Source organism: Eucalyptus grandis, chromosome 2 (genome assembly GCF_016545825.1).
Source record: "Eucalyptus grandis isolate ANBG69807.140 chromosome 2, ASM1654582v1, whole genome shotgun sequence".
In the NCBI taxonomy this organism is placed as follows: domain Eukaryota; kingdom Viridiplantae; phylum Streptophyta; class Magnoliopsida; order Myrtales; family Myrtaceae; genus Eucalyptus; species Eucalyptus grandis.
Window position 1 is genome coordinate 29,075,946 of NC_052613.1, and position 14,181 is coordinate 29,090,126.

Consider the following 14,181-nt stretch of genomic DNA (forward strand, 5'->3'; position numbering starts at 1 on the left):
TGTTACTAAAAAATAACTCAAAAGGTCTATACACCTATTTATTACAATGTCCAAAGATTTAATATCAATATCCTCATATTGTAACTTATAAAATAGTGACCATCTTAAACTATCTTGACCAATTAAACCCTTATCAAAAGTCTAGTTTTATCCAAACATGAATCGTTAAGTCTCCATAGACATTTTTATAATTAAATGAAAAAATGGGAATAAAAATTTATAAGGTCTTACCAAATGTATTTATGTTCTTTTAATATTTTGGAAATAAAAATTTTGTACAGTTACCAAACACATTCTTCTGCTCATAACCTTGTCTAGGGATATAAATAAAAAGAACTATGTCTAAACATAAATTGTTCCTAGTAATAGAAATGCACGCTTAGCGAATAGACTGTAGAGTTTTCACCCTTACTTTCACAATCATCGTGTACTTAGGGTGCGTTTGTCTCGTGGATAATAAATGATTTGGAAAATATTTTTAAGAAAATAATCGCTTGTATCTATTACAAAAATGCCAAATGAAATCTTTTTTCATCATTTTTGAAAATATTTAAACATAAATCGTTGTCAATAATGAAAAACAATTTTCATTAGCTAATTATTTTAAGTTATACAAACAATCATTTTTAGGAAAATATTTTCCAAATCAAAACAAATAGGAGCCTTGTTGTGACTTTTCTTCTTCTGCAGCTTGGAAATTCTTAGCATCTTTGATCAAATTTTCCTCATTTGCTCGTGTCTCGTTTATAATGGGAAGTTCAGGTAGCAGATCCCATTTTCCTCATTTTTCCTAGTCAAATGTTGTATTGGCTATTATATGGAGACTTCCTACCTCTATCTTGTTAATTTATTAGCTCTTCTTGTAATGCTAGGGGATGCCCCCAGGGTGCCATACTTCGTATGCTTTATAGTACTTATATTTTCAACAAAAAAGAAAAGATGAGCACGGACTTGCATGCTATAAGAGAAATGATTAAGTAGCGGTTTTTAATTTACTGTGAAAATAATAATTTATTTTGAATCACAAAAAATCAAATCATAAGTAATTATAAATTTTTGTCGAACCTAATTTTTCAAGAATTTGCAGATCATAACATTATATTATTCTCACAGTGCCCGAAAAAAACAATGTTAGCAAAGCCCCATGCGGTAATCTTCCTTTTGCTCTTTAATTTTTAGGACATGTTGCCATTTAGGCCTCTACTCGTCCTGCTATAAGTGGAAGTTGGAATGGTGGCGTTATGTTTCGGTCTCATCGCTCCTTTTCTCTCTCTCTTTCTGGATGTCTTCTTCCAAACTTTCCCTTATCCTTCACTTGATGATGGGTCTTTTGTCCATTTCCGGCGCATCCGACCGCTCGGTTCCGAAGACCACCATATACGTGGACAAGTCGGGTTCGGGGAATTATTCCTCGGTGCAAGAAGCTATCGACTCCATTCCGGACGATAACAATCAGTGGATACATATCCTCATCAAACGGGGAACCTACCGGTAAGTTCAGGCTGAAATCACTCGTATTTCTTTCTGTACCTTAAGTTATGATTCTCTTGCTTGTTCAGCGAAAAGGTGAAGGTCCCTAGAAAGAAACAGTACGTCTTCCTCCATGGCGACGGTCGCGACATGACCACCATCGAGTACGGGGATTCGGGGAACGCCATCGAAGCCGCCACCTTCCAGCTTTATGCGGATAATTTTGTTGCCTCAGACATTACCTTCAAGGTCGAAATGAGCTCGATAACATCTCTCTCTTGTCCTCTCTCTTCCTCTCTCATGTTTCGCAACGACAGATAACTAATGAGACCCTACTATAGTCCGCGAGCTAGAGCAGTTCATGTGAAATTTTACGTGCAGAACAGCTACAGTGCTGCGATATCGAACATACACAATACTAGCCTTACATGGGCCCCGGCTGCTCTACTCGTTGCAGACAAGGTGTCGTTTCACAGGTGCGGCTTTCACGGCATTCAGGACACTCTCGGAGATGCGCAAGGCCGACATTACTTCGAGAAGTGCTACATCTCAGGAGCCATAGATTTCATCTGGGGCCACGGTCAGTCGGTGTATAAGGTAAAACAAATGACATGCTGCTTGAAATTAAATCGAAGATTTCATCTGAATGTTGGATTCCTGTACCCTGAGTCGCGACCCTCCTACTGATCGAGCAACAGCATTGCCTGCTGGAGACCACAGCCTCCACCATTGGCCAGGATGGTTATATCACGGCACAAGGCCGACAAGGAGCGGACGATCCAAGTGCATTTGTGTTCATTCGATGCTGGGTGAAGGGAGAAGGCCACACCTATCTCGGGAGAGCATATCGGCGGTACTCAAGAGTCCTATTTTACCATACGAGAATGACTGACGTCGTTGTGCCTGCGGGTTGGTCCTCCTGGAACTACCGAGGCCATGAGTAAGAACTAAGATCTGCCACCTTTTTGCTAAAATCCTAGTCACGAAAACACATACTTTTGGGCTTAACCACTTTGGATGCAAACAAAGGAAAAAAAATATTATAAGTCGGGTCTATTTTGAATTCTAATCCGGATCTTATTATGCAGGGAGGACATCACATTCGCCGAAGTCAGATGCACGGGAGAGGGCGCCAGCAAATCCGGGCGTGTGAAGTGGATGAAAGACCTGCCATCTCAGGAAGTACAGTACTTCCTCTCAAACGACTTCATTAGCCAGGATGGCTGGTTGAAGAACCAACCTCGATACATAGAGATCCAAACACCTCGTTACTGATATGTTATCAGGTTAAATGCAAAAGCTGTCACAACTGTGTAGTTATTAGGATACTGTCCGACGTGGGCCTCTTCAATCATGTACAGCAGGTGCAGAGGTTCTTTCGAGTTGTAAATAAAAATTGCGGTGCGTAGATCGGATTTCTTTGGCTTCGGTGTTTGAAGTGTTTGTCGCCATGGCTCATGTATGTTTGTCAGATTTTTCGACCATCTGAGTGCCTGAGAGTTTGCGTATGACAAGCCGCGGGGAAGGGTCATTTTGTCCGGACGAATAGTGAGAAACCGGGAGATCAAAACTGCTTGATCGTCCGAATGGATTTGAGCAACCGGATCTTTTGTCCATCTTTAGACGGTCCTGATTACGGTCCTAATTACGTTACGACGCAATTGACTGGAGGAAAATCTTCATTTTGACCCGGTCTTTTTGCGTTGATCATCAAGAAGCTGCGTACTAAATGGAAGCATCAGCCCTGAAGAGTAGCAGTGGCAAAATGAGTCTAGAATCTATACTGTAACTCATATTTGGGTTATAAATGGGTTCCCTTAGCTTTTAAAAACAAGTTTAAGTGGGTCTTAAATGAGTTTTAAATGTAAGATAAATGGTTTACCTAATGAAGTCATTTTTAAAGTTTTTAATTTTCTATATATTTTTAATAATTTTTATTTTATTTTATTTTATTTCGTTTTCTTTTATGAAATTTGGCAAGGGTCGATAGGCTAGGGCTGGTGACCATAACGGAACTTAGAATAAAGAAAAGGAAAAGAAAAAAATAAATAAAAATTCAATTTTTCAAAAAAAATTATAAAAATTGTCCATTAAGCTATTATGTGGAAGTGTTTTAGCAATGTAGTAAAAATCATAAGAATTTTTTTTTCCGAGATTAAGTTAAATATGGAGGTGTGCTGATGACCCTCATTGAACTTAGAGAAAATTCCAAAAAGGGACCCGAAGTGCCATATTTTTCCCAAATAAGAACCCGAAGTAAATTTTGTTTCAAATAAGGGCCTACAGTGGTTTTGATTATTTCAACTAAGGACCCAATCTCGCCAGTCCAACAGGCTAAATTTTCCAACCGATTAAGGGTATTTTCGTCATTTGGCACTTCCCTTTTTTCTTCCTTCTTTTCTTACCTTTTTTTTTTTACCCCGATTCTTCTTCTTTCTCTTCACTAATGGCCAGCCAGCCATCGACGATGCCCACAGAGGGCTGGGCAAAGGTCGCCCTTGTCGGCGAGGGCCACCCACGTCAGCCACAAGTGAGGGATGGCCTCACCTAGGCATGGCGACCCTCGCTCAAGGGCCATCCGCAAGATCAACCCTCATCGGCCCCTGGTAAGGGTCTGTGAGGCCACCCTTGCTAGATTTGGCAAGAGTCGACCTCGCCCACGGCCAGTTGGCCCTTACCAGTAGCTGGTAAGGGGCGAGGTTGCCCAACTAGCCCTTGCCAGTGCTGACTGAGCTCGCGAATGGCCCCTGGGCAAAGGTTGCCTCGCCTAGCCCTTTGTGGGCATTACTAATGGTTGGCCAGCTATAGGTGAAGAGGAGGAAGAAGAACCCAAAAAAACAAAAAAACAAAAAAAACAAAAGGAAAAAATGACAAATAACGAAAATACCATTGACCGTTAGAAAGTTAAGTCCTTATTTGCAACGGACATAGCCACTTCAGGCCCTTAATTGAAACAAACATAATTATTTCAAGTCCTCATTTGAAACAACATCCACTTCAGGCCCTTATTTGAGAAAGTAATGGCACTTCAGGTCCTTATTTGGGATAAGGTCCACTTCATGTCCTTATTTGAGAAAAAGATGACACTTCGGGTCTCTTTTTGGAATTTTCCCTTAAACTTAGAATAATGAAAAGGAAAATAATAAAGAAAAATATTATTAGTAGAAGTTTGGGTGGAGGATGAGACACTAGATTTGTGTCAAATGGAAATGGTTCAAACCGGTTAAACAGGTCAATTGGAGTCGGAACATTTGTAATTCGACCCATCCATTCGACACTTCTACCTTTAAGATTAAAATAATTAGATTAGGGCCTCAAATGTCAGGTAGCCCATAATAAATTAACAACTTTTTTAGGAATTTAACAAAAAAACTCCTAATTGGTGTCCTAGGATTTTAAGGACATTCAAATAAAGTAGTAAATTACCAACTCTAATGAAGTGTTTTTAATGTGGTTAGTAAGTTACCAACATTACCATGAATTTACCAGATCTAGCTGAGGGTTGCAACACTCACCATGGCCCCTTGTTCACAGGCTCTACCTCCGAGACTCATGCCCTACCACTAAGGTCCAAGGCCTAAGAATTAGGTATATGGATTAGGCCTCAAAGAACCCTAATGCCAGCTACCTCAAGGGACCGCATCCTCTGGAGGCCTTGGTGCATTCTCAAGGAACCTAGGCACGGCTACCTTGTTCTCGGGCCTAGGCGCTAGGGTCCTTGGCCTTGGCCTCAACACATTGGCGGCCAAGGCCAAGCACTTGTTCCCAAGTCCAGGTGTCAGGATCCAATCATATTACGGAATATAATTTCTAGATTTTTAAAAGAGTAAATATTTTTTGAATTTTGTGGATTATGAAAAGATTTTCCGTCCACTCGTTATTCTAAAAATTCAAAGGACAGAGAAAATAAGGAATATATTTTTTGATAATAAATTTTTGCTGAGACAAATGGAGTAAAAAAAATATTATATTTTCCCTTTACACTGAAAAAGAAGATATAACGTTTTCATGGACCAAAAAGCCCCTTGCAACTTCACTTCGTGTTGGCAAGCGGAGTTTAATATCCTGAATGAAAGCAGGAGGTAAAGATGAACACTTATTTTCTCTTTTGAAAGTGGAGGTATGGGTTGCTCCTAACACAATTGTTTTCTCCTCTCCCTCTATAAGTAAAAACATTAGGTCCAATTTCATCGTTTTCTACCTTTTTTTTTTTTTTTTTTTGCTTTGTGGTTGTACTAAATTACTAATGAAACTTGAAAAATTTCAGAAAAGGTGGTATTTTATTAATTCATTTAGATGTAGGTAAAATTATGATAGCAGTGCTAATTCAAAGATGTTGATAATTTACTAGACGTAAGATATTAATTATAATTATTTTGGGAAAATTTCAAATAAGGATCTAAAGTAGAGTCGTTTTTTTAAAAAAAAAAGGTTCAAAGTAAATGTTGTCTCAAATAATGGCCTAAAGTGGTTAGGTTAGTATTAAATGAGGGTCTGAACTTATTTTCCAGCCAAATCTTCGCTGAATGACTTTTTCCAATGAGTAGGGTGTGGGCAATTTTGTCCAAAACAATCCAGCTAGGTAAAAATGCTTTAAAATCTTTGACAAAACAAAAATCCCAAATTGAAATTTCATTGGTTCTTCGTGAAATTGTCGAGTCTTCAAGTCAGTCCCCAACAGCAAATCAATCCTCCCCTTGAAAGTCTGACGTCTCGAGCTCCATTATTAGTTGGAGGAGGAGGAATGTCAATCCCATCTTCTGAGTTTAGATGGGGCTTGGGTTCTCTGATTCTAGCTCAAGTCCTTCATCCACACCAAATACCTCCTCGCCCCATTGTCACGAGCTATGTCATCATCAGTAAGTGCATCCATTCCATCTAGCATCGAAGACAGGAAGAAAACATGGTACAGTCCAAAATCGACGGACTTAGAGTTCAAGCTTCGAAGACTCGACGATTTCACGAAGAATTAATGAGAGTTTAATTTGGGATTTTTGTTTGTTCTAGCATTTTAAAGCATTTTTACCTAGTTGGAATTTTTTGGACAAAATTGCCCATGCTTTACTTGCCGGAAAAAGCCGTCCGGTGAAGATTTGGCCGTAAATCAAGTTTAGGCCCTTATTTAATACTAACCTTGCCACTTCAGGCTTTTATTTAAAACAAAATCCACTTTAAGCCCCCTTTTAAGAAACGGCTTTACTTTGGGCCCTTATTTGAAATTTTCCCTATATTTTTTTTTTCAGGTTTAAAAGCTCATTTTAAGGAAGTAATTTACTTAGAGTCGACTTCTGCGTAGCATGTTACATCTCCATATTTATATTTCCTTTGAACACTAGTCTAAATTTGAAAAGCGCGAGGACTTTTTATTTACTGCTCACATGAATCTTGTCTCAAGGCGTTCTAATAAGGACTTGTTCTATTGTTACGACTAGATTATTATCTTCTGCCTTTTTTTATTCTTTCATTTGTTCATTGCTTTACATATATTGTATGTATTTCTTAACCTTTTAAATGTATGATTTATAACTATAAATGCATGAACATGTACATGCATGTTATGAAGTAAGACTATGTCTGGTTATTCGGATTTCTAGCAAGATAGGACTGGATATGATAGAATATGAAATCTAGGAATTTTAGTATATCCTATTCATTTTTTGGTGATTCTAGTAATAAAGTTGAATATATTCACATCATATCATGTACATTATTTGATATAAATAATATATCAGTATAAATGAATCAATATTTTTTACAAACGGATGTGATGAAAATCTCTCACGACACTCTTGCCTATTTTTATTTTATTTTATTTTATTTTCCACTATTTTTTCAATTGATTTCTTTTTTATTTCTTTCTTCCCCTTCCATCATTTTCTAATAAAATTTTATAAATATTAAATTGTACTAAACCTAAATACTAAAATACATAAAATATGTAATAAATATATTTATATATCGAACGTATATTATAATGTATAATTAAATTTGAATATACATAAATAAAAAAATTAAATTAAAACTAAATTGTTATTTTTTGTTATTTTGAATTTATTTATTAGAATTCAAATATTATTTATATTGAAAAAGTTTCCTTAAAAGAGAAATATTTTACCAATTTATTAACATCGGTTCAATCCAAACTTAACCAATTCCCCGAACCCAATCTCCGATTCACAGAGGTTAAACGATCTTGTGCTTTATTAGACTCCTAATCGGCTCAGTAAGTAGTTAGTGGTGACTCTAAAGTAATCATGAACGAATAAGAGAAATCAAATTACAATTGTTAGGGCTTAGGAGGGTCCGTGCGAAATATAGGTGCCACTTTGCGAGAAAATTATTTGGGCTTGCCTAGCCATCCATTGAACCTCTTTGAGGCCGCCCTAGAAGAGTTGTGGCACATTACCTCAGCAGCTTTCCTAATTAAGTCTCAAAATTTACTTTGAGCAACAAAATATTCGAGGAAAGATGTCTTCGAGGTATGCAGAGAGATGTTGACTTTTGCAAACGGTATGGAGTAAGCACGATTGTTAAGTTATAAGAGAGCTGGAAACTGCAGACAAGCTTGCTTGCTATATTCCTAAAAACTTCTCTCAACTAACTGTAGTTAACTTCATCAATTTTTTCTCTTCGGTGTGTTTGGGAAAGGCTTTCCCAAAGCCCCTTGCGCCAAATTGTAGGTGTTCGGGATTTTTTTTTGAAACCCAAGTTGTCTTGGGCTTTTAGCCTTCTTGGCATGCCGAGCTAGGGTTAGTAAAAAAAATATTCCCCCGAAATTATCCTCGCTAACTTTTTGTTTTTCCGATTTTGCCCTTGATGACTATTCATTTTCTTCTTCTCCATTGAACAAGACCAACATGGCTGTCAATGGTTGGCGAAAGGCAAGCAATCGCCAATGAAGGGCAGGCCGTTGGGCAACCCGCAGTGATGGTCGCCGTGAACCAGATCATGCGACTGACCTCTATGACCTAGATTGTGTGACCCAGATCATGGCCTCGTGCCATGACCTCTACGCGATTTGGTCGCAACAACCCACCGCACCACAACCTCCGAGTGGAGGTTGCCGAGGCCGCGCGATCTAGGTAGCGACAACCTCCGCACAAGGCCGCACGATTTGGGTCGTATAGGTAGGCTGCGTCGTCTAGGTCACAATGACTGTCGCCAAAGGGTCCTTGTTAGGGGTGATCGAGTCCAGGGTGGGTAGGGTCCAGACCTAGACCCTATACCAGACCCAATTATAACTGGTTCCCTTTTATTGGACCCTATACCCGATCCTGTTTGCATTGGACCTTATATCCAACCCATCCTGTTTTTTCGGTCCGGGAACAGTGTTAACCCTGTTTATATTGGAACCCGTTTTGCATAAAAACACATGCCACAAAGTAAAACTATATCTATAAGTGATTAGCACAGCACATACATAATCGATCACTGTTTGAGCACCAATAGCAACACAGAAGTTTCAAATGTACACCAATAGAAGAACAGACAATTACCCTAATAAAACTACAACAACGCAGCAGGTAAGAAAATAAAGCTAGGAGAATTTCACACCTGCGTAAATAGGTCTGCAAGGCACGCTAACAACATATCTTCATCTCCAACGCTTTTGTTATTTGCATAGTAATCAAGCAGTTGGTCTCGAAAGGGCACACAAAAATAGAGGGCCTACCCAGGAATCGGCAAAACAACATAAGTAAAATCATTGTGAACGGAAATTTAGAAAATTTAATGATCAGACTCCACAACAAAAGTCTGTCGTAATCTAATGAACACCCCCCCCCCCCAAATCTACTTCCCCACGACAGATAATTTGCAGAATGCACATCAAATGACCAAACAAAACAACACGCGGGCTGTCTCCTGAAAAATTGCCAATAGGGTGATCATCCAACCATCAAAAGAGCCAAATGATCAGGCGGATTATGTAATACCACCACAAGCACAGCTTTCAAAATCCATTCTAACCAGCAATCAACTCTACGACCACCCTTCACATCTCTACAACATAAAAAGAACCTCCCCACAAGCAATCGACTTTGCAAACAAATAAAGTCAAACCAAACCCAAATCAACAAAAACCAAACAAAACCCATTTCATAATCGAACGAAACAACCCGATTCCGGCATCATCATCCGCCGAGGCGGCGGCGGTGGCGGCCATCATCAGATTGAGGGAGAAGAAAGACAGAGGGGGAGGGAAAACAACAACCAGACCTGCAAGACGTTGTTGTAGTAGCAGGTGTTGCTGAAGTTCTTGAGGCCGACGTAGCGCTCGCCCTCGGGGAACTGGTCGCCGAGGGCCTTCTCAAGCTTGGACCCCGCCGCACCCATGACCCTCAGACAGCGAATCGAGAGCAGGCAGAGGTGGGAGAGAGGATGAGGAAGCTAGCGATGGATGAAATAGAGCAACGGGGAGCTAGCGATGGTGCGACTAAGAAGCAGATGAACGCAATGAGGAAGTAGCGTGACAGGGAGCTGGATCTGGCGATGGTGCGATGAAGGAAAATGCTGTGAACTGTGAAGTCTGCGGGTGTGAGGGGTAAAGAAAGAAACAGTCGGGGGAGCTCGTTGAAGGAAAAGGCTGAGAACAAATTAGGGTTTTGGTCCTTTTGGACTTTTGGGTTGCCTTAAAAACCAATTCCTGAACCGGTCCGATCGATCCGGTTCTCGGGTGGGTAATCCCTTAGAACCAGTTCCCAAACCGGTTTAAACAGGTTTTGAATTTTGGGAACCCGTTCTCGGACCGGTTTCAACCGGAATCGGTTCTCGATCCTTTTTTTGGGTGGGTCGAACCAGGACGGTTGCACACCCCTAGTCCTTGTCACGCCCCGAACCCTGAGCGCACGCACATCTCTCAGTGGTCGACTAAAAATGCAACATAAACCCCCAGTCAACAAACAAATATAGGGATAGTAAACACAAGGAACAATTTCCCAAAAACAACGATTTTATTATCAACTGGTTAACCCAAGGAGTTTAATACTTACAAGCCTTTCTACAACCACTTCCTATCAACCATCTCAAAAACCTTTAGGGACTAGGGTTAACCTAGACTTCACTAACGGCAGGGCCAGCAAAAAGGTATCGCATCTCGCACCCACCACATCTACACTAAGCAGATCTCCACGCTACCACCCTAAAAATGTTTAACCACGACGGGGTGAGATAAATCTCAGTGAATTAAACCGTAAGCCTTGACTAGGACGCAAATTCACCTTGGAGGCAACCTAAACAGGCACCACAAACAAACTCACCTTGCCTCGGCACATCGTTGCAGATTAGCACATCACATATGCCGTTATCAATACCATAAACATAATCAAAAACCAAAACACAAGGTTCTCATTCTCCAAACACTCACAGGGGTCCCGTATAAGGTAAAACTGTTTTGACACGTCTCATACCATGCCAAACAATTTTGCCCCATAATCAAGTGCAATAGCACACAATCATACACATGTGTTCCGATTATTACGACCCCTTGGCCACGTCTAACACAAAATTCGGCGGTCATCTGGCGTAACCGGGCATCGTCCCGCCTCATCTGGCACGGCAACGTCTAGTACTCCTCACCTAGACGCCATTTCATAAAGAAGCATTGGTCCGGCCTCAACTGCGACTCGACATCCCATTGATGTGGGAGCATTCGAACTTAATCGGACATTGCCTCCAACTTTCATCGGGTGACGGGTTCCATTAAGTGACCATGCAAGCATGTCATCAATCAAACCAATTCTTATCTTCCGTCAATTAGCCCAGAACACCAAAATCCATTTTCAAATAATAAACCTTGCAACTCTCTCTCTCTCTCTCTTTTTAATTCAAAACCTTCCGAAATAAATTTTTACGGGGTCACGTATTTGAAATCAACCCGTCAAACTTTGCACGCATCTAGTTTGAAACCTCACGGTTTTATTGAGCACATGAAATTTGGCATCCAAACCCGACACCATATTTCTTTTCTATTTCTGTGTCCAACCACCCATTTTGGAAACAATCTTTGGTAACCCCATCTTTTTTTTTTCCTTTAAAACTTTTGGAAAGAAATTCGTACATGCTCAAAATTAATCTGTTAAACTTTGCACGCACCTAGTTTAAAATCTCATTATTTTGTTGAGCAAATAAGTTTTGGTATCCAAACCCGACACCTCATTGTTTTTATATTTAAAAGCTTATAAAGCCATCTTTTGACATAAAAAATCGGAACCAACCATAGAGCAATTAATTGCATAATATCGGACATGCAAACACTCAAAATCACGCATAATTGCATACAAGAAAATGAGCGTAAAATTCAATGTAATGCATAATCTATCACTACTTATGCTAATTAGGATTAAATATATAAATTATGATTAATTAAGTAAAATGGGGTTAATTAAACTAAACCAAATTAATTAATCTAACCGTGATTAATTAACCTAATCATGATTAACTAACCTAATCAAGCTTAATTAACACTAATCTAGGATGAACTAAAACTAATTCTCATCAAGACTAATCTAACCACCCCTAAGCATAATTAACGGCATAATCAAATATTAGGGAGTTAACTCACGGTTTTCTACGGCGGTGGGCTCGCAGTGACGGCGACGCGACGGTGACGAAAACATGAAACAACCATGGCTTGAATGGAGGCTCGATGGTGGCGGTGTTAGCCTCTCAAGCTCTCGGCCAAGTGGGTGAGCTCGGCTGGATGGTGGAGGAGCTGGGCGGACAGAGCTGGTGGCGGGTGGCTGCTGGCGTTGGGGTGGTGCCGCGGTGGGGTTGCAGTGCTGGAGTGGCTGTGCTGGGCGTGAGGTGAAGTTTGCGGGCTGTGGGGGTGGTCAGGCGTGAAATGGAGATGCTGAGGTGATGGTGGCTGGCATGCGGTGTTGGTATCGTTGGTGATGATGCAGCAACATGAAGGGGTGATGTGGCTGTGATGGATGAAGTTGGCGTGAAGGGCACGATGATGGAGTGAAGAAGACGTGAGATGAAAATGAGATGGAGAGGGGAAATGGGGTTGGCGGCAGAGAAGGAAATAAGAAATGTGAAGGAGAAAGGAATGGGCAGAAGGGGAGGGGAATGCGTGCAGTAAGAAGGAGAGTGGGAGAGAGAGAAAGAAAGAGAAAGAAAAGAATAGGCGAATCAAAAGCCTTAGATAAATATCTAGCTCATCATCACTCTGGCCTCTAAAGTCTTCATGCCTCAAAATCCTATGCCCACCCAATTAGAAATTAGTCATAATTTCCCCAAAAATAAGACAAATTAGGTTAGAAAAGCCAAACTTCTCTACACATCCGAATTTCATTTTATTTTCCATTTTGTCCGAAAATCGTTATTTCCGCAAAATTCTGGACTTGACGAAAATTCGCCGAAAGATGAGACGACGTCCAATAAATAAATTGTGACACGCTCAAACATCTGAATCCCGAAACCGAATTAAATTTCGTGGTTAAAATCAACCGAACGCAACTCTAGTATGACCTAACCCATAGGGTAGCTTTTAGGGATTTTAGCACGTTTAACCTGTGGTCAATAATTTTCAATCCACGTTTGTGCATCTTCGAATCGTAGACGACCCTCAGTTGTCACATAATCACAGGGTTCCAATTACGTGTCCCGAATATAATATTGATAGAAAATCGGGTTATTGCCGTTTGACGCGAATATCGCAATTGTGTAGAACCACCCGCAATTCGATTACGTACTTTCATCGAATCGACTTATATCTGTTCGCTAATCGATTTATAACAGTATCGTATTGATCATTGCCGATTATTATGGTCGAGCGGTTAATTTCCGATCGAATTCTCTAGTTTGTACGTTTATATCCCTTAACGGCCTCACCTAATAGATTAATTAACTCGTGAGTAATCAATTCCGAGTAAATTGACCATAAGCGCGTCAACGAAACAACAATTTAATATATTCAAAACGGGACCAAATTTCGGAATGTCACAATCCTGCAACCCTCCCGGCAAAGGGGGGGGGGGTTGCCGAGCCACCTACCCTTTGTCGGCGACTGCCCACTCTTTGTTGGCAACCACCTACCCTTAGCCGGCCAACTCTTCTTTTTTAAATAATAAAAGTCTTTTGCAAATATAGTTTCTTCAAACACTATTTTGCTTAAAGGTACTTCACAATAAAACTTTTATAATACAATTTACCAAACACAATTTGTATTTTAGAAAACTCCTTTAACTCAACGGCCTTTGCATTTCTCTAAAGACTTTTCCCAAAAGCCTTCCTAAATGCACCCTAATGGGCCTGCATGTTTTTATTCCTAAAAAGTGTTTTTGGAACACTTTTTTGTTTTTTTGTTCCCGGAAACAAAAAAAGAACAGAAACGCGTTTGGTTGTGTTTCTATTCTTTTTTTGTTCTTTTGTTCCCGGAACACAAAAAAAAAAAAAACAAAAAAACTTAGTTCTTGTTCCAAAAACAATTTTGAAGAAACGTTTCTTCTTCTCTCTCTTCTTCTTCTCTTCTTCTTTTCTTCTTCTTTTTTTTCTTCTTTTTTCTTTCACCGGTCGCCGGCCTCGGCCATGGCCGGCGACCGGCCGTCGAGGGCCGGCGACGCCGTCGAGGGTCGGCGACCTCGCTGGAGCCTTGCCGGCCCCGGCGAGGCCGAGCCTCGCCGTGGCCGGGCGAGGCTGCCGGCCGAAAAAAAAAAAATAAAAAGAAAGGAAAAAATGAAAAATAAAATAAAAATATTAAAAAATTAA

At 40.2% G+C, this 14,181-nt stretch overlaps 1 protein-coding gene across 1 annotated transcript; it reads left to right on the forward strand.

The window, feature by feature from the left end:
- The first annotated feature begins 1,321 nt into the window (after positions 1 to 1,321).
- On the forward strand, positions 1,322 to 2,745 carry LOC104428277 (probable pectinesterase 55). Its single transcript, XM_039306943.1, has 5 exons — positions 1,322 to 1,491; positions 1,560 to 1,719; positions 1,852 to 2,067; positions 2,169 to 2,410; positions 2,559 to 2,745. Exons 1-5 carry the CDS (start codon positions 1,322 to 1,324, stop codon positions 2,743 to 2,745), a joined length of 975 nt encoding a protein of 324 aa, XP_039162877.1.
- Positions 2,746 to 14,181: the final 11,436 nt, after the last annotated feature.